Genomic DNA, 18,378 nt, shown 5'->3' with positions numbered 1-18,378 from the left:
GCTGACTTAGTGGCTTTTGAGGATCGAATTGAAGTCTTTGGTTCCTCTTGGGGTCTGGAGCCCTTCCTGCCTGGAATCTTTGCTGGTTCCATGATGGCTTCATAACTGGAGTGCTGATTTATGGAGGTTTTATTGTGCTTATACTTAATTCTTGCACAGAGAATGTGAACTGGAGAGTCATTGTGCCAACTTCTCTTATAAGCCTTATGAGGGAGAGTTAAATGCCTGTTAAGTGTGTCTTAAAAGAGGCAGAAAGCTAGAGATAATTATGCATTAAGGCCAAAATCAGTTTAGTGAGGATCTGTCCATGACGCCATAGAGGTAAGCAGTGTGAAATGAAATGTACTTGACATAGGAGCCCAGGATCAAAAGGTTGTTTTTTTTTTTTTTGCGGTACGTGGGCCTCTCACTGCTGTGGCCTCTCCCGTTGCAGAGCACAGGCTCCGGACGTGCAGGCCCAGTGGCCATGGCTCACGGGCCCAGCCACTCCGTGGCATGTGGGATCTTCCCGGACCGGGGCACGAACCCGTGTCCCCTGCATCAGCAGGCGGACTCTCAACCACTGTGCCACCAGGGAAGCCCCCAAAAAATATTTTGATAGTGCTGAAATAGTCTACCATTTAGGTAGTGGTGTGATGCCTGCTAACTGAAAGAGATACACTCAGAACTAAGTGAGATCAGGTGAAAACAGATATACTCAGAACTAGGTGAAAACTAGGGGAAAGGATAAAGATTGTTGTCATGTGGTTTGATATCAAGGGTGGCATGTGTAGAAGAGTTTCCTCCATTTCATGTCTTTAAAGACAGCCTGGCCCAGCTTTTCCAGTAGGATGAGATGTAGGCCTGTCTGGAGACCATAAGGCATTGCATTGTGGACACAGTGGGACAAGGACAAGAGCATGTGCCATTTGCCACGCAGCCTGCGTGCTGCTCACCCAGCCTTGTGTTCACTGGACTCATCCAGGTGGTCATTCAACAGTCTGTATCTGTTCTGTACCAGGCATGGTGGAGGGACCCCTTCGCTCCCTCTAAGGTTGGCTCCCAGCCAGCGATGGCCTCAGAGATGTCAGGGCAGGGAGGCAGTGTGGATGCACAAGACATTTAGCTCATCTCATGGCTGTCAGTGGTAGTGACAAGTGTGCCGTGACCAAGAAATTCTGAGCCTGCCAGGGCTGTCCATCTCTTTTCTGCACAACCCAAGTCCACTTGCCTCGTGATCTCATCATTTTCCCCACACAAACCCTCTCCCAAACTCTCCTCCAGCCCTTCCTGACAACACTCACCAGACCACACATTTCTGTGCCTCGCAGATTAAAATTCCAGCATCATGATAGCATGATCACGGGGGGGAGCCCTGTCACTGGTGTACAAGAGAGGCCCATACTCTGTCCAGTCACTGCCCGGACCTCTGTTTATCTGGTCAAGCTCCTGGCTTGGCCCAGTTGATCCCTTACGTTCCAAGACTAGAGTTATTTAATTTTTTCTTTCTTCTTATTTTGTCCATCTCTCCACAATGCCTCACTGCCCTCTACACGGTCCCCTGAATTCACTGACTTACCTCCTTTAATGTCCACTGATTACCTGTGGTACAGTCCCCCCTCCAACGTAACATACTTCTGTTTAGATCAACACGTTGAACGTACAGCCCAACCAAACTGATCCCAGATTGTTCCTGCTGCCTGAAGCCCAGCGAGCACCCGACCTCCCCACCCCATTCTTGCTGGCCAGCACTTAGAGGGCTAATTGTGTGGCATGCTTGGACAATGAAGAGGTGGCCAGGTACCATTCTGAGTGATAGTCTCCCTTTCTGCAGAAATATAAACTGACCCAGAGAAAGAAACCTTTTCGGTCATTGGAGTCAAGAACTATAGATCTAGTGTTTTCCCACCACCGGAGACAGAAAGAGTACCTCTGAGTTTGTGTCCTTGGCTAAACGCTGGAACTGGACCAGGGGGAAGGCAGGCAGTGGCCAAAGTGCACACAGCCCCAAACAGGACCCATCTTTCCAAGGCACAGAGCATTCCTAGGGTAACTTGTATCCTTTCAGCTAAAGATACTCAATCCCCCCCTCATTAGTGCCAAGCAGTTGGGGTAGTTACTTTTGCCTTCCGAGCCACAAACGTGTAAGTAGAAAAGTTAAACCCGCATGGTCTGATGGGAAAGGGATGGGCTGAATAATAAAATTTTTACTTAAGCCCTTATTAACTGCATCCCAATGAGTATCCTGGAAGCTGTGAACTGAATCTTATTCATCTTTGTAACTCAGCACAATGTCCTTAATGTTTATTGAATTTCATTAAAAATCTCTTCTTAATGGAAGCAGATATGTTACCGGACAAAATTTAATTCCACAAAAGTTTATGCTTCCTATTAATTTTATAGCCAGTACTGCTTTTTTTTTAACATCTTTATTGGAGTATAATTGTTTTACAATGGTGTGTTAGTTTCTGCTGTATAACAAAGTGACTCAGCTATACATATACATACATCCCCATATCTCCTCCCTCTTGCGTCTCCCTCCCATCCTCCCTATCCCACCCCTCTAGGTGGTCACAAAGCACGGAGCTGATCTCCCTGTGCTATGCGTAGTACTGCTTTTTACTCAGCTAATAATTATGCTTAATTGGAACATTATTTTAAAATAATGGTCTCAAGTTATAGCTGCATTGTAAATGTTTACACCCATAGTAGTTTAAACAAACGATTGTTTCTGATTCAAAACTGTCTTACAAATTGTCATGTTTTTTACAAGAACTACCTTCTGGCTCGGTGTGTCCCACAAAATCAGCTTAAAGAAGCATTGGAACACTTCGTGGCTACTGAAATATTTAGAGACACATTCAAAGTTATCCCTCTAGTTACAATTAAAATTATAGCAAGTTGAAGTTGAGAAACTCTAAATGCCTGGCCAATTAGCAACAGAACTGAGACAAAGCTGTAGGCTAAATGCCCGTGTTCTACCCAGCAGGACTCAGCTACTGGCCTAGACTGGGGCCGGGGGTGGGTGGAGTGGGTGCACAGTCATTTATGTAAAAGCATCTTACACTCCAGACGCTCGGGTTGCGCCTTCCCCCAGTTACGGTTCTTTGTAAACACCCAGTAGTAATACTTCAGTGCTGCCACCAGGGGGTAGCAGAGAGAGAGAGAGGCAGGCCGAATTGAATCAGTTTTGGTTTTGTTTTTTCCAGTTGAGAGCTAGAAAATTTCACTGAACAAACTTTGACTGTTTCTCTAAAATAGATTATGCCTTATTAAGTATGAAACATGAGGCTGTGCATTTAAAACATACAAAAAAAACTTAGGCAGTCAGTATTTTTTTTTAGCAAAGTAACAAAAACAAATGTTAGAACGCTGATAAATATTCACTCAACAAACTTTTATGGAGCACTTACTCCCCTGCTGTACTGGGGTTACAGGGTTGAGCAAGCACCAGTCCTGTCCCCTAGAAACTCACCATCTCATAGGAGGCAGGCATACACTCAAGTAACCAAAATTCCACTGGATCAGTCCTTTACTGGGGGAATGTGTAAAATGATTTACAAAGGCGAAGCCAGCTGCTTTTCTAGCCTCTCTTGAATCTTCTTACTTCTCTGCCCCAACCTGACTGTTGCTTCAACATACCTGGCTCTTGCAGGCCAGTTTGCCATGCACTTTTGTTCCAGTTCCACGGCCTGGACAGAGCCCCCCTCCAAGACACACGTGTGCACAGCTATCCAAAACCAACCCTCTCTCTGCAAAACCCTCTCTCTTTCATGTCTGCGGAAAGTTATTATTTGTGTTCATTTTATAGTCATTCCCCTGCCTATCGATCTTTCTTGTTGTCTTGAACTCTTAGGGGAATTGTTTTTATCTGCCTCTGAACAAGTTCAAACCATGTCCACAAATAGATTATAAGGCCTTTGAGGGCAGGAACTATTCCTGCTCTTCTTTGCCCCGGACGGTGCCTAGGAAAGCCCTTGTGCAGGAGCTGCGTGTAAACTCAGGAACGGAGGAGTGTGTGTGCGTGAATCGTTCTGTTGCTGAGGCTTTTCTTCTTCAGCATCCGGATCTCTGCGCATCTGTGTTCATAGCCCAGCATTAGAGTGTGTTCTCCTTGTCCCTGCAGGATCGCAGTACCCTATTTTTCGCTGTGTGAACAGAAACACTCACGAAGAGGTTCCTGAGAGCTACTGTGACTCGAGCATGAAGCCGACCCCGGAGGAGGAACCCTGCAACATCTTCCCTTGCCCAGCCTTGTAAGAGGGCCTCTGCCTGTTTTCAGCCCACTTCTAGTTGCTTGTGCATAGGACCCTAGTAGTAGATGTAATCTAATTTTTAAATCAGCCTACATCTGATTCAGAAACAGGAGACTTAGTCTGTGCATAAAATGCAATCTGTTTAGCAAGTGCACCTGGCTTTCAGGATTCACACAGGAGCTCACAGCCTTTAACTGCTCAGCACACTCCCAGGAAGCCTTTGGTGAACTGGAGAAATTAGGTTTTAGCTGGCAAGGAAAACAAAGAGGGGAGCAAGGAGTTACAATGCAGTAACAGTGCAGTCAGTGCAGTCAGTGCTCAGGCGAGCTGTGTACAGAGAGAGACTAATGTAAGTCACAAATACATCTGCTTGGGGAGTGTCTCAGGAGAGGTCTTGGTTCAGTTATTGAATAATAAATAGGACACTTTTAGAAGAACAAGGAGAGAAAGCCCTAAAAGGGGTCAAAACATAATTCTCAAACTAATAAGAACATAATTCTCATCCGAAGACATAGTGCCCATGTGCCGATGTCTTATTTAAGGAAATGACAAAGCAGGATAACAGAGGAGAATATGTGAAACTGACATGTAAATAGTTCATGAAAAATAACAAAGGTTGGAAGAAGATTTCTAAGTTAGTTCCAAAGTGGGTTAATGTTCTGCAGGGTAATAAAACTCATCTTTGGAGTTATTTTTCTGACGAGATAAAAATCTTTTGTACCTTCTTGGTTTTCTATAATTTTACGGAATCTGGGCCCTAATCACTGGGAAAGAGAATATGGAACAGAGCCACATTCTTTATGGAGTCAGACGGCCTTAGGCAGACTGCCAGGCATTGCTCTGGGCTGGGGATCACCCATAACAACTCTGACGCTTCTTTGTAAGTTGGCTTGGCCAACTTCTGTGTAAGATGCTCTCTTCCTGTTGACTGAAGTGACTGGTCCCTCTCGATCTCTCGTTCCTGAGCTAGCTGGGACATCGGGGAGTGGTCTGAGTGCAGCAAAACCTGTGGCCTGGGCATGCAGCACCGCCAGGTTCTGTGTCGCCAGGTGTATGCCAACCGCAGCCTGACGGTACAGCCCTACCGCTGCCAGCACCTGGAGAAGCCCGAGACCACCAGCACCTGCCAGCTCAAGATCTGCAGCGAGTGGCAGATCCGGACGGACTGGACCTCGGTACGCAGCAGGCCAGCCTGCTCTGGAGCTCCCCCTCCAAGACCTACCACCACCCTCCTGCCTCCCCACTCCAAGACCTGACGTGGGAGAACCCTGGATTCTCCAGGAGGACCCCTCCTGTGGGGTTCTGGAAGGACTATTCTGCAAACCATAAGATGTGCCGATAGGGCCATCCTGTCATCCTGATAGACTTAAGGGCCAACTTTCAGGGTGAGCCCATGGCAGCCGTGTGCACACAGGTGACCTCTCTCTCCTGTGTCACGGTGGAGTGAAGGCTTGCAAAGGCTGCTAGAGCCAACTCCTCCTTCCAATCGTGCTCTCCCATTTTATAGATGGCAAAACTGAGGCCCAGAGGATCAAAGTAGGCGAGACATCCAAGGTGATCTTAGAGAGAAGGCATGTGATGTTTTCAGGCTGGGATCCTCCCCAGGTAGCATCGCTTAAGAGGGGACCCGGCAACCCAGGGGTCTCGCCCCACCCCGTCCTCTGCTCAGGTGGCGGGTAACGAGGACGAGGGCACCCTGACCAGAGGGAACCTCAGAGCTGGCATTGCCCGGTGCGCTGATGTGCGCTTGCTGTGTTTTAGTGCTCGGTGCCCTGCGGAGTGGGGCAGAGGACCCGCGATGTGAAGTGTGTGAGTAACATCGGGGACGTGGTCGATGACGAGGAATGCAACATGAAACTCCGGCCCAACGACATTGAGAACTGCGACATGGGACCCTGCGCCAAGAGCTGGTTCCTGACGGAGTGGAGCGAGAGGGTGAGCGTGCCGGACGGCGGGCGGGTGGGACCAAGGCTGCTGGTCTGATGGGCAGGAGCCGTGCACCACGACGTGCCCCAAACCACACAGAGACGAATCGCTAGCTTGGAATCCCAAAGGTGATTTCTGACTTTGGGGAAAAACCCAGAGGCGAACTACTGTAGGCTTTCTATCCTTCTATGAAGACTGATGGCCTCCAAGATCGAGATGTGGGTATGAAAGAATTCATTTAATTCTCCTTAGCACGTCACACGAATATTAAATAATGAAATTCTAAATAAAGCGAGGGATTACATCACAACTTTCCTACATCTTGGGCATGCCTGGCATAGAACAGGCACTCAGCAAATGACAGGCCCCCTTCCCTGCTTCTTACAGACTCAAAACCAATCCCACCATTCCCCTCCCCAGTAGCGCAGCCGCCTTAGGGTCCCTGGTGTCAGGTGTCAAGGATGAACTCCAAGGTGTATATAGTTCATCATTAACCTACCAGTTACCTGTATACAAGGGAAGCCATTAAGAAATTGAATTCATCTATCAAAGACAAAAATAAGAGTTATATCAGAAGAGAGAGGGATTCTGGAGTTGGATGGTGGTGTTGGTCACACAACAACATGAATGTACTTAATGCCACTGACTTGTACTCTTAAAAAATGAGTAATATGGTAAATTTTATGTTATGCGTATTTTACCATAATTTAAAAAAAATGTTAGGGAAAAATACTAAGCAAAATTCGAGGATGTACGCTGGGGTGAAGGAGCGAGCGGGGAAGGAGATAAGGAGTTTTGCCTGCCTTTTCTTGTGGAAGATGTTGATTGGCTGGCAGTAGGCATATTCTGACCAGCGCAGCTGGACTGCTCATCAGATGAACAGTTTCTGGGTTTCTGGATTCTTCAGAAGACCTTGGAGGTTTAACTGGGATGGAGACATTAGTGGCTGCCTCTGTCCTTAGTGCCTCCCTCCCAATTAGGCCAGGTCTGCACCATTTCCCTTAGCAGAATCCCTCAAGGTGCTTCCAAACTGTAATGTGCCTACAAACCCCTGGAAACCTTGTGCAGACTCTGAGTCATCCTGCCAGGCATGTGTCCCTGTACCAGCCGTCCAGGTGAGCATGGGTCACACAGATAGCAGGGATATTAACACTGATGTGTCCAGTTCCCAGGCCCAGCTCTCCCTTTATATCAGGCCACCTCCCAATACTCCCATAGCTGTGGCCCTCGGGGACTGGAGCCATCGGCCTTAGTATCAGGCAGCAATGTCTGTGACAGACTTCCGCCGTCCCTTCCCAGACCAGTCCAGACTCAGCTACTAGCAGGCAGATGGTGTGCCCGCGTTTTCACGCCCTCACTCTTCTGCTGCTGAATAGATTTTCGAAATCGAAAGCCAAAACAGTAGTCTGACAAGTGTAAGTGTGTTCATCACAGCCGTGGGACGGGCTATTTGGAAAGAAGACCGTCCCTGAAAATCTAGGACAGGGTGCCATACTGATATCCCGTAATGGAGGAAAGCGCGCCTGACAAGTGGTCAGAGGTTTCCAGGGGAAAGAGGTGGTAGGGAAACGCGGTGTCGTTCGCATCCTCTGAGAGTGGCTTCAGAACCTGCGGGGAGGCCTCCCCTCTAAGGCGCCCCTTGCTGTCTCGCAGTGCTCGGCAGAGTGTGGGGCTGGAGTGCGGACACGCTCGGTGGTGTGCATGACCAACCATGTCAGCAGCCTGCCGCTGGAGGGCTGCGGGAACAACCGGCCAGTGGAGGCCACCCCGTGTGACAACGGGCCCTGCACGGGCGAGGTGGAGTGGTTTGCGGGAAGCTGGAGTCAGGTGAGTGGCCGGAACCGGGTGTGTCTGTCCGTCCCCTGACCTGTTTCTGGGTCAGGGAATAGGGCTCGGTGTATCCCAGGGCTGCCGGGTGGGTTTGCACCCCAGCTGTGCTACCCATGACCCTGGAGAAGCTACTTATGCTCTTGGAGCCTCATTCTGTCAACAGTAGTTATTCCTGATTAATTTGTGAAGACCCTGTCTCCAAACAAGGTCAGATGCTGAGGTACGGAGGTTACGATTTAAACATATGAACTCTCGGGGGACACAGTTCAACCCATAACTAGTATATAGTTCTGTCATTATTGACAAACATTACTGTCATGTTACTACCACCACGATCAAGATATAGAACAGTTCCATTGCCCACCAAAATTCTCCTGTGCCTTTGTGGTCAACTTTTTCCTTCAAACCTGGCACCTGGCATCCACTCGTCTGTTTCTGTCCTCATAATTTTGCATTTTCCAAAATTTCATATTACTGTATATAACAGTATGTAGCCTTTTGAGTCAGCTTCCTTTTGCTTATATGTAATACACATGCGTTTGAGATTTATTCACATTGTTCCATACATCAATAGTTCATTAGGTTTGTGGCTGAGTAGTGTTCCATTGTATGGGCATACTACACTTGTTGATTCCCAAGTTGAGGGACACTTCAGTGTTTGGTGATTTTGAATAAAGCCATTTTAACTTTCATGTACAGTTTTTTATGGGTGCATAAGTTTTCATTTCACCTGGGTCAATGCCTAGGAGTGGAATTGCTGAGTTGTGTAGTAAATGGTTTTTTAATTTAATACAGAGCTCCAAGCTCTTCCAGAGTGGCTGTACCCTTTTGTATTCCTGTGAGTAATGTCTAAAAGTTCCAGTTCCTCTGTATCATCAGATCATGGTATTGTCTGAGTTGTTTTTGTTTTTGTTTCTTTTTTGCCATTTTAACAGATATTGGTGATATCTCAAAAAAAAAAACCCAGGAGTTATTGAGCACCTACTATGTGCTCTTCTCTCTAAGCCCTTAGGATACATCATTGAGCAAAACAAATATCCCTGCCCTCAGGAAGCTTATGGTCCAGCATGGTTTCCTTGTCTACAAAATGCCAATAATGAAGCACATTATGAGGTTACTTTTAGAAGAAATGAAGTAATGTGTACAAAGTATGTAGTGCAGTGCCTGACATACAATAAACACACAATAAATTGTAGCTTCTAGCACTATTATTGTTAATAAAGTCAGCTGTGTCTGTATTTGAGTGTCAAAAGCAGAAATAGATATGATCCAGCAGTCCCACTTCTGGGTATATATACAAAAGAAAGAAAATCATTATCTGGGAGAGATATCTGCACTGCCCAGCCCCCCGCCATGTTCATAGTATTGTTCACAATAGCCAAGGTATGGAAATAATCTAAGTGTCTGTCGACAGATGAATGGATAAAGAAAATGTGGTATTTGTTCATCATGGAATATTATTCAGCCGTTAAAAAGGCAGGAAATCCTACCATTAGCAACAACATGGATGGACTTGGAGGGCATTATGCTAAGTGAAATAAACCAGACACAGAAAAGCAAATACTGCATGGTATCACTATATGTGATATCTGAAAAAAAGGTCAAACTCAGGAAAACAGAGTTGAATGATGGTTGCCAGGGGCTGGGGGTGGGGGATATAGGAAGAGGTTGGTAAAGGGTTCAAACTTTCAGTTATAAGATGAATAAGTTCTGGGGATCTAATGTATAACATGGTGACTATAGTAGATAATACTGTATTGTATACTGAAATTTACTAAGCGAGTAGAACTTAAGTGTTGTCACGTATACACACAAAAAAGGTAAATATGCTAAGTGATGGATGTGTTAACTTGACTGTAAGAATCCTTTTGCAGTGCACATGTATACCATACCATCGTGTGCATACTTTCAATATATTACAATTTTATTTGTCAGTTATATCTCAACAAAGCTGGGGGAACGAAGCAGAAACAGAAAAAGTTAAGTTTGTTCATTATGAAGAACCAATAATACCAAAAGCCTCAAAAAAGTAACTTAATTGATTAATTAATTTTTCCTTAGGGTTCCAAAATTGAACATGAACCCCCTAAAATCATTCCCTCTTTGCCCCGTTATGATTACCATCGGTATTTTGAGTTCTCGGGCCATTTAGTATTTGGCTCCCGGGGCTGGTTCTCCAAAGACTTTCTGGCTGATGACCATGATTTACACATTATCTGGACCTCTGGCTCCATATAGAATTTTATTTCTTTTAAGTAGCTTTAAAAACAGACCCTGAAAAGAAATGGACTGCCTTGTCCTTGTAAATCAACACAACCCCTTTGGAAAGCAGTTTGGCAATAAAAGTCAAGAACCATAAAAACGTTCATTTGCCTTCACCCAATCACCCCACTCCTGGGGATTCATTTTAAGGAAATAATTAGCAGGAGAAAAAACAGTTTTTTCAACAGAGATGTTCATGATAGCATGATGGTTAGGGATATTATGGTATATCGTAACTCATTAAGATACGTAACAAGAACAATGATAATTAGGAAGATGTGGGAAATACATATAATATAAAGGCAAGTGAAAAACAGAATATGAAAGTATATGAACCCTATCTCAACCACTTCAAAGTATAGTTTTTTATATAAACAACATGGGCAAGTGTTTTCTTCTCAAATTTCCTTAATATTTTTATAATACAAAGTGTAAAATATTTAAAAATTCAGAAAAGAAAGAATTCAAGTACTTCCAGTGCTACCCAAGTCAGTATCAGAGTTAGACATACTTGATAACGGATCCCAGTTCTGCATCGCCTTAGTTCTCTGAGTTGGGGCAGGTAATTTAACCTCTCTGAGCCTGTTTCCTCATCCAAATATGAGGATAATGATATCAAGTTTTTAGAGTTGCTATTGGGTTTTCATTAGACACTGTATATAAAAGGGTAATTGCTGAGCTTCCCTGGTGGCGCGGTGGTTGAGAGTCCGCCTGCCGATGCAGGGGACATGGGTTCATGTCCCGGTCCGGGAAGATCCCACATGCCACAGAGCGGCTGGGCCCGTGAGCCATGGCCGCTGAGCCTGCGCGTCCGGAGCCTGTGCTCTGCAATGGGAGAGGCCACAACAGTGAGAGGCCCGCGTACCACAAAAAATAATAATAATAATAATAAAGAAATAAAAATAAAAGGGTCATTGCTTAGGACGTGGGGAGTACTTAATAAATATTAGTTCCCTTTCTCCATGTTTATTATTTTTTCTGCCAGTGTTTCTATCTCATTGTTGGTAGCAAAACACCTAGGATCTACACCCCAAAGATAATTCAGAAGCAGACTGTGTATGGGACACTAATTACACCAAGTATTCATGGAAACTGAGGCAATGGGAAGAGTCCTGTGTGAAATCGTAATACTGGATCATAACAGCCTTCGCTCAGAGAAGATAAACAGTGCAGTTCGACTCACACGTCCACCAATGTCTGAGGAAGAAGAAAGGGGAGCAGGATTCAGGTCTTTTTTTTTTTTTTTGCGGTACGCGGGCCTCTCACTGTTGTGGTCTCTCCCGTTGCGGAGCACAGGCTCCGGACGCGCAGGCCCGGCGGACATGGCCCACGGGCCCAGCCGCTCCGCGGCATGTGGGATCCTCCCGGACCGGGGCACGAACCCGCGTCCCCTGCATCGGCAGGCAGACTCTCAACCACTGCGCCACCAGGGAAGCCCGATTCAGGTCTTTTTGACCTGTGGGTGTCCTATTGACTCCAGACCTACTCAGAGAACTGAGAGTCGCATGAATCCTGGTGAAGGCAGCATTTATCTCTGCTAAGATTAGAAACATGGGATTTATTGCCTGTCATCCAAAGGGTCAGGACATGATTGATTGTGGACAAGGTTTTCGTTCTGAATTTATAAGACTATCAGAGCCTGCTGGCACCTCCCTGCCCTGGGAATTTGATATTATCCCCAAAGAAAATGAAATAGAGCATGCTTATGTGTTGAAAGAAAGTCTTAAACATTAACTGACTTCAGGATATAAAAATAAATGTTCCTTCCAGACACGTGGTTTGAATGAGAGTTGGCCTCTTGAACACCCCACTGGCCCGGTCACAGTGATTAGTCCAGGATGGACATGTGACCCAAACCGAGCCAAATGGAGTCCTTTCCTGGGACTTTTCACGTGGACTTAGGGGAAGAGACTCCCTGGGAAGTTGTGAGCACAGGTGCTAGCAGTGGTCCTGTTGAGGCCGGTGGAGAAGCCAGCCCAAGAGAATGAGACCTGTCAGGCTTGGGGAGTCTTTTTCTACTCTGGAGACAAAGTAGCCCAACTCTTATTCCTAAGTCATTCCACCAGGTCTATTATTCATGCGCAGATGCTTTCTTTCTTCCCTGTCAATTCTGGGTTTACTTCACCCTTAGATTGTCTTAGTTCTTGCGGGGGACTGGGGGGGATGGTTCTTTCACAGTCTTTAGCTATTAAGAGCAGCCTTCTTGTCTGCCCCTGTGTCTGGATCACATTTACTCTCTAACATCTGAGCAGACAGTCCCAAAACTAAGAAGCCTTGTAGTTTTCTGGATGTCTGTGAAGATGGAAGAAAGAAGGCACAAAGTGGAAATTGCTGATGGAGATGTTTACTATGCCCTGTGTGAATAATCCATTGTCTGTTGCCTTGGGTTTGGGGTACTTTTGCTGGGTAGTGACGTGGGTTTTTCCACTCTGTTTTTATTTCACCATGTGCCTGCATACAGCAGCAAGGATAATGTTGAGTTTCAGCTGTAGACATGTTTACAGGCTATTCATAAAGGCAAGAGCTTCTTTAAAGTCTTTAAAAGTATATAGATCACAGCTTGTAAAATTTTCTAATCAAAAGGTATTAAGAGTATACCAAACATAAATAAAAAACATTTTACAAAGTAATAGATACTAAATGGAATAACTTATAGGCGGTTACATGCATCGTATTTCCATAACCTAACACAATGAACCAAGACGTGTCATTATCTGACTGGCTTCTTCGTGGCCGCAACCGCAGCGAGCTTCAGCTCCAAGTAAGAAGCCAGGGGATTGGACTCCGCGGACAAAGCCTTCCTGCTGGCTGCCCTGTTGGGAGCGGAGGGCTGACCAGGGGACATTGTCCCAAGCCTGTGGTCTTCTCAGCTTTGTGTGTCCCAAAGAATTTTAATGTAGCCCTTCATCCAGAGGCATGCAGACTCTGGGAAATGAAATCATTCCCAGTTCCCTCCCCTAAAAGACCAGCAGATAAACTAGAATGTTAGTTCATTGTTTTACAGTGAGAGGGGTCAGGAGTCTACCAGACAAAACCAAACTGACTGGCTGGTATGTTCTGTGGGAAAGCCTACGGGACACTATCTCACTCACATTTCACTGAGGGTGCCAGGATCTCAACAGCAGAGAACTCAGGGCACCCACTCTCCATTCCAGACACAGAAGTGTTAGGAAACCTGGAATCTGTGTGCAACTTTTCCTCCAGAAGTGTTTTCCGGGCACCCTCGGGCTCTTCCTCACTGAATCAATGATGGTAAGCTCTGGTAAACATCGCTCAATGGATGGCAGTTCTCGTCCCCTTTCCGTCACGTGGCACCCATCTTTCTCTGCTTCTTTCTCCAGTGTTCCGTCGAGTGTGGGAGCGGGACCCAACAGAGGGAGGTGATTTGTGTTAGGAAGAACGCTGACACCTTTGAAGTGCTGGAACCCTATGAATGTTCCTTCCTGGAGAGACCCCCCAGCCAGCAATCCTGCCACCTCAAGCCCTGCGGAGCCAAATGGTTTAACACAGAATGGAGCATGGTAAGTCCCGGTGCTTTTGGTAGAGGTTGTGTTGGTACATCATTATGCTTCCCCCCTCCCCCCGCACTGTTGAGCCGCCTACTGGGTACCAGGCACTGGGCTCAGCCCTCGAGTAGATTCCCTGCAGCAATCAGCTCTACTTGGTCACAGCCAGGGTGCCCTGGACTCAGCCTGCTTGGCGGGGAGTGGGGAGCCTGAGACTGAGACAATCTTGATTTCTAAACTATAGAGGCCATAAAATAGTGACTCTCAAATTTTTGTGTGCATAAGAATCAGAGGGGATCTGTTTGAAATGGCTGATTCTGGGTCCAAAGTGGCCAAGGAATTTGCTCCTTAGGTGAGTTGGCTACAGGTGTAACCAACATTTTGAGAAATACTGCTGCAGAAGTTTGATGGCTGAAAGGATTCAGGGATGCTGTTGAGAATACATCATGAAGTGATCTTGTTATAAATCCCACTGGAGGAATTTCTGTCAGGCCTCCATACCTGTGTGTGTGTGTGTGTGTGTGTGTGTGTGTGTGTGTGTGTGTGTGTGTGTGTTGTACACTTTTTTAAAAATCCTGTAGACAATATGGATTATGGGACTGATCCTGTTTTTCTCTTTGAATTGGCTACTAGGAAACTCAGAGCCAAAACTGTGGCCCATCTCTGAGAGAGAGTTTATCAGAATATACAAAGTGACTTATAGGTGCTAATGTTCTCCGGCTTCTCTTTCTCTTTCCTACTTTTATCTTCTTTTTACCCCAGTTTCCTCACTTATTTTTTGTCTTGTGGCCCTCTTGTGTATTTCTTAAGCCATCTCAAATCCTTTTTTGTACGGAAGGAGGGTAAATGAAGAAAGACAGAGCTACAGAGAGACAGAGTGAATAGAGAACTAGGTTAGTAAGGAATGAAATGGAAAAGGATGGAAACAGTGATAAAGTTCTTTTTTTTTTTCAAGTGAAAGAGTTTATTGTTAAGAAACTTCCTAAAACAGAAAAATTCCTGAGGTCATCGTTCCCAGTGACCATTTCACATGACTTGGACACAAGGGGGCCAGTGTTCGTTCTGCTTTTTGTCAGGGAAGATCGTCAAGCAGTGGCTGTAGGTGACTCCAGAGTAGAGGCCAGAGCCTTCCTCAAAATCATTCAAAGGTGATCAAAGGGATTTTCTTATAAAATATGTGGATAAAAGCTGAGAATTCTGTTTTCAGACAGTGTATGGCAGCCATTTGGGTGTGTGGTGAACCACACCTTGGGTGCAAATGGGCATAAAGGAGGTGTTGAGTTTCAAAGATGTTTCGCCAACTTCTGGGAACTACCATTTTATTATTTTGATATTGACCAAGGCCCTTGAGAAAGCAGGAACAGATCACTATTTTCTTCTGCCATTCTGCTTAGAGAGTCTAGAAAGGGCCAAACTCACCAGGCCACGTCAAAGGCCACCAACTCCAAAGACACCTGCCTTGCCTGGGAACAACCCAGATGTCCCTCAGCAGGTCAGTGGATAAACAAAATGCAGTGCGTCCAAACAATGGGGTACCACTCAGCAGCAAGAACGAATGAACTGATACCTCCCACGACTTGGAGGAACTTCAGATGCATTTTGCTAAATGAAAGAAAGAGCCCCCCAAAAACTGTATGTTGTATGATTACATTTACATAATATTCTGCAAAAGGAAAAACTATAGGCACAGAGACCAGATCAGTGATTGCCAGAGGATGGAGCAGGGTGAATCTCACTACAAAGGGACAACACAAGAGGATTCGTTGTGTGTGATGAAAGTTCTGTCTTGTTTGCAGTGGGAGATACATGACTCTCTGAATTTGTCAAAACTCAGAACTGTGCACCACAAAAACTGAATTTTTCTGCATGTAAATTTAAAAATAAATAAGTGAACTGAAACTAATATGAAATATATAGTTACTATAGTAGCAAAGATGATGGAAGCAAGACATTTTTTAATTTACCTTGTTTTATAAATTTTGAGTTTGGAACTAAGTAAATATTTTATATAATTATAAAACAGGGACTTCCCTGGTGGTGCAGTGGTTAAGAATCCTCCTGCCAACGCAGGGGACACAGGTTCGAGCCCTAGTCCAGGAGGATGCCACATGCCGCAGAGCAGCTAAGCCCGTGCGCCACAACTACTGAGCCTGCGCTCTAGAGCCCACGTGCCACAACTACTGAAGCCCACGTGTCTAGAGCCCATGCTCCACAGCAAGAGAAGCCACCGCAATGAGAAGCCCACGCACCACAATGAAGAGTAGCCCCTGCTCGCCACAACTAAAGAAAGCCCACGCACAGCAACGAAGACCCAACACAGCCAAAAAAAAAAAATTTTTTTAACAAAATTATTCTTTTAAAAAAATAAATCCCTAAAAATGGAAAATGCAATGAAACAAATTAACCTAAATATGTATGCAGTTGGTGGCATCAGCACCCTTGCATGTGGCTGTAAACCATAGTAATTTGACTATCCATCCCTAAGGACAAAAAGGACTGCAGAAAAATGTTTGTAGTGTTTGCAATAATCACATTTTTAGTGATAGCTGGTGTCCTGTGTTCTGAGATGATTGGTTGTATAATGGGTGATAACGTAAATGAATAATCTACTTTATGGTACTGTGATAATATATGTACCAGTAAATATGCTAGTGTGATAGGAGAGCTCTATTATCCCCAGTATCCTTGAGAAATAGGATTCTTAACTAAGGAGAAAGAAGATACAGACCAAAAGTAGAAGAGATTTAAGTGAAAATCCTGTTGTCCTGAATTTGACTTAGAAATATCAGTATGAACTCACAAATTAATTTATCTTAAAAACTTTTTTCCCTGTTTTATCCACTGAAAGAGCCTGGAAACAATGACCAACCCAGTAGCAAACGGCATGCCTATCCGCCAGAATACGGTTTCAAAATGCCACTCCCCACTACAAGGAGCCAAGAATTCTTAGAGAAATGGCTGATTCCAGGTCTGTGACTGTTATAGGTATAAATTAGATCGGGATGTCTTTTCATACCAGGTAGCAAGGAGAGTCTCAAAGACGAGTTCATGTCCAAAGGGCTCAAGAACCAACTTTTGGGCTCCTGATAGCCATTGATGGGGCATCAGTGAAAATAATAACTGATAGCCATTGATGGGGCATCAGTAAAAATAATAACTACCGGGCTTCCCTGGTGGCGCAGTGGTTGAGAGTCCGCCTGCCGATGCAGGGGACACGGGTTCGTGCCCCGGTCTGTGAAGATCCCACATGCCGCAGAGCGGCTGGGCCCGTGAGCCATGGCCGCTGAGCCTGCGCGTCCAGAGCCTGTGCTCCGCAACGGGAGAGGCCACAACAGTGAGAGGCCCGCGTACCGCAAACAAACAAACAAAAAATAATTATAACTACCATGGATTTAATGAAATACATCACATATGTTTAAATCCATCCATCTATAATAAGTTTGTAATGATAAAAAAAACTAATTAGAAGTTCCACCATTGGAGGATGCTAGGGGAACCAACTCATTATTCTGAAAACTGATAAATAAAAGAAAATAGTCAAGAATTTACCCTGTCTCTCCTAAACAAGCCATACCACTGGGTAACCAGAGAGTAAATATATGTGAGGAAGGGGTAGGGATTCTTTGGATTCTCAGCTTATAAAAGAAGAAGAGGTGTTAGGATATTATCACCATTTTTCAACCCCACATGAACTAATGGATCTGCTCACCAGTGGCTGCTGGCCCCCTCCAAAGAGAGACAACCATACACATCCTATGAAGCAGTCTCACGACAAAAAATCAAATCTGCACCTGTTAAGGCCTCTTCTGGATCCAGTTTCCAATTTGCAGGAAATGCGGAAGACAGAGGAACATGTCAAACAGTACCATGGGGATGCAGTCAGCAAAATCCTGACTATGGGAAACTCTACAGGACAAATGACTCAGTTCCTCCAACAAATAAATTATAAGGGAGAAGAAACACCGGGGAGGGGAACCCGTGGATTAAGGGTCGTAAAAGGCACGTCAACCAGCTGCAATATACAGACCTGATCCCCCCCAAAAAAAACTCTGTTAAAAAAATTGAGATTCACAAGGCAAATGGAAATAGGAACACTGAATATATCTTTGAAGATAAGGAACTATTGTTGATTTCTAGGTGTAATAATGGTATCGTGGTAATTTTTTAAGAGTCTTTGTTTTTTAGAGCTACAGACAGAAATATTATGGAAGAAGTGATATGATATCTAGATTTGCTTCAAAATAATGGACCTGGGTGGGTACAGACGAGACGTGGCTAGCCATGAGTGGATGCGTGTTGAAGCTGGTTGCTAGGTGCAGGGGAGTTTAATACTCTGTCTCCTTTGGTAGATGTCTGAAATTTTCTAATATCTGTCTTCTCCCGTGTGCTGAGCTAATGGGCTATCAAGAAATCTAACTTTCTTCCTTTCCCCGGGCAGTGTTCCAAGAGCTGCCAGGGAGGCTTCCGCGTCCGGGAAGTGCGCTGTCTGTCTGATGAGATGACCCTCAGTAATCTCTGTGACCCTCAGTTGAAACCAGAAGAGAAAGAATCTTGTAACCCTCAGGACTGCGTCCCTGAAGTTGGTAAGTAGGGAGTCCTATCTTGGAGTAAAATATTCA

General features: G+C 45.2%; 1 protein-coding gene across 10 annotated transcripts in view; it reads left to right on the top strand.

Moving 5' to 3' along the window:
* The window catches only part of THSD4 (thrombospondin type 1 domain containing 4), a 630,174-nt gene that overhangs the window by 605,054 nt on the left and 6,742 nt on the right, over nucleotides 1-18,378 (top strand). For all 10 annotated transcript variants that reach the window (XM_079915165.1, XM_079915163.1, XM_079915159.1 and 7 more), the window contains 6 exons: nucleotides 4,106-4,235; nucleotides 5,206-5,410; nucleotides 5,997-6,170; nucleotides 7,815-7,988; nucleotides 13,595-13,774; nucleotides 18,198-18,342. In XM_079915165.1, the coding sequence (XP_079771291.1) occupies nucleotides 4,106-4,235; nucleotides 5,206-5,410; nucleotides 5,997-6,170; nucleotides 7,815-7,988; nucleotides 13,595-13,774; nucleotides 18,198-18,342 (1,008 nt within the window). The remainder of the gene's footprint in view (nucleotides 1-4,105; nucleotides 4,236-5,205; nucleotides 5,411-5,996; nucleotides 6,171-7,814; nucleotides 7,989-13,594; nucleotides 13,775-18,197; nucleotides 18,343-18,378) is intronic.

This window comes from Stenella coeruleoalba (assembly GCF_951394435.1).
Source record: "Stenella coeruleoalba genome assembly, chromosome: 2".
In the NCBI taxonomy this organism is placed as follows: domain Eukaryota; kingdom Metazoa; phylum Chordata; class Mammalia; order Artiodactyla; family Delphinidae; genus Stenella; species Stenella coeruleoalba.
The sequence above is the reverse complement of the archived record's forward strand: the minus strand, read 5'-3'. Positions and strand labels throughout refer to the sequence as shown.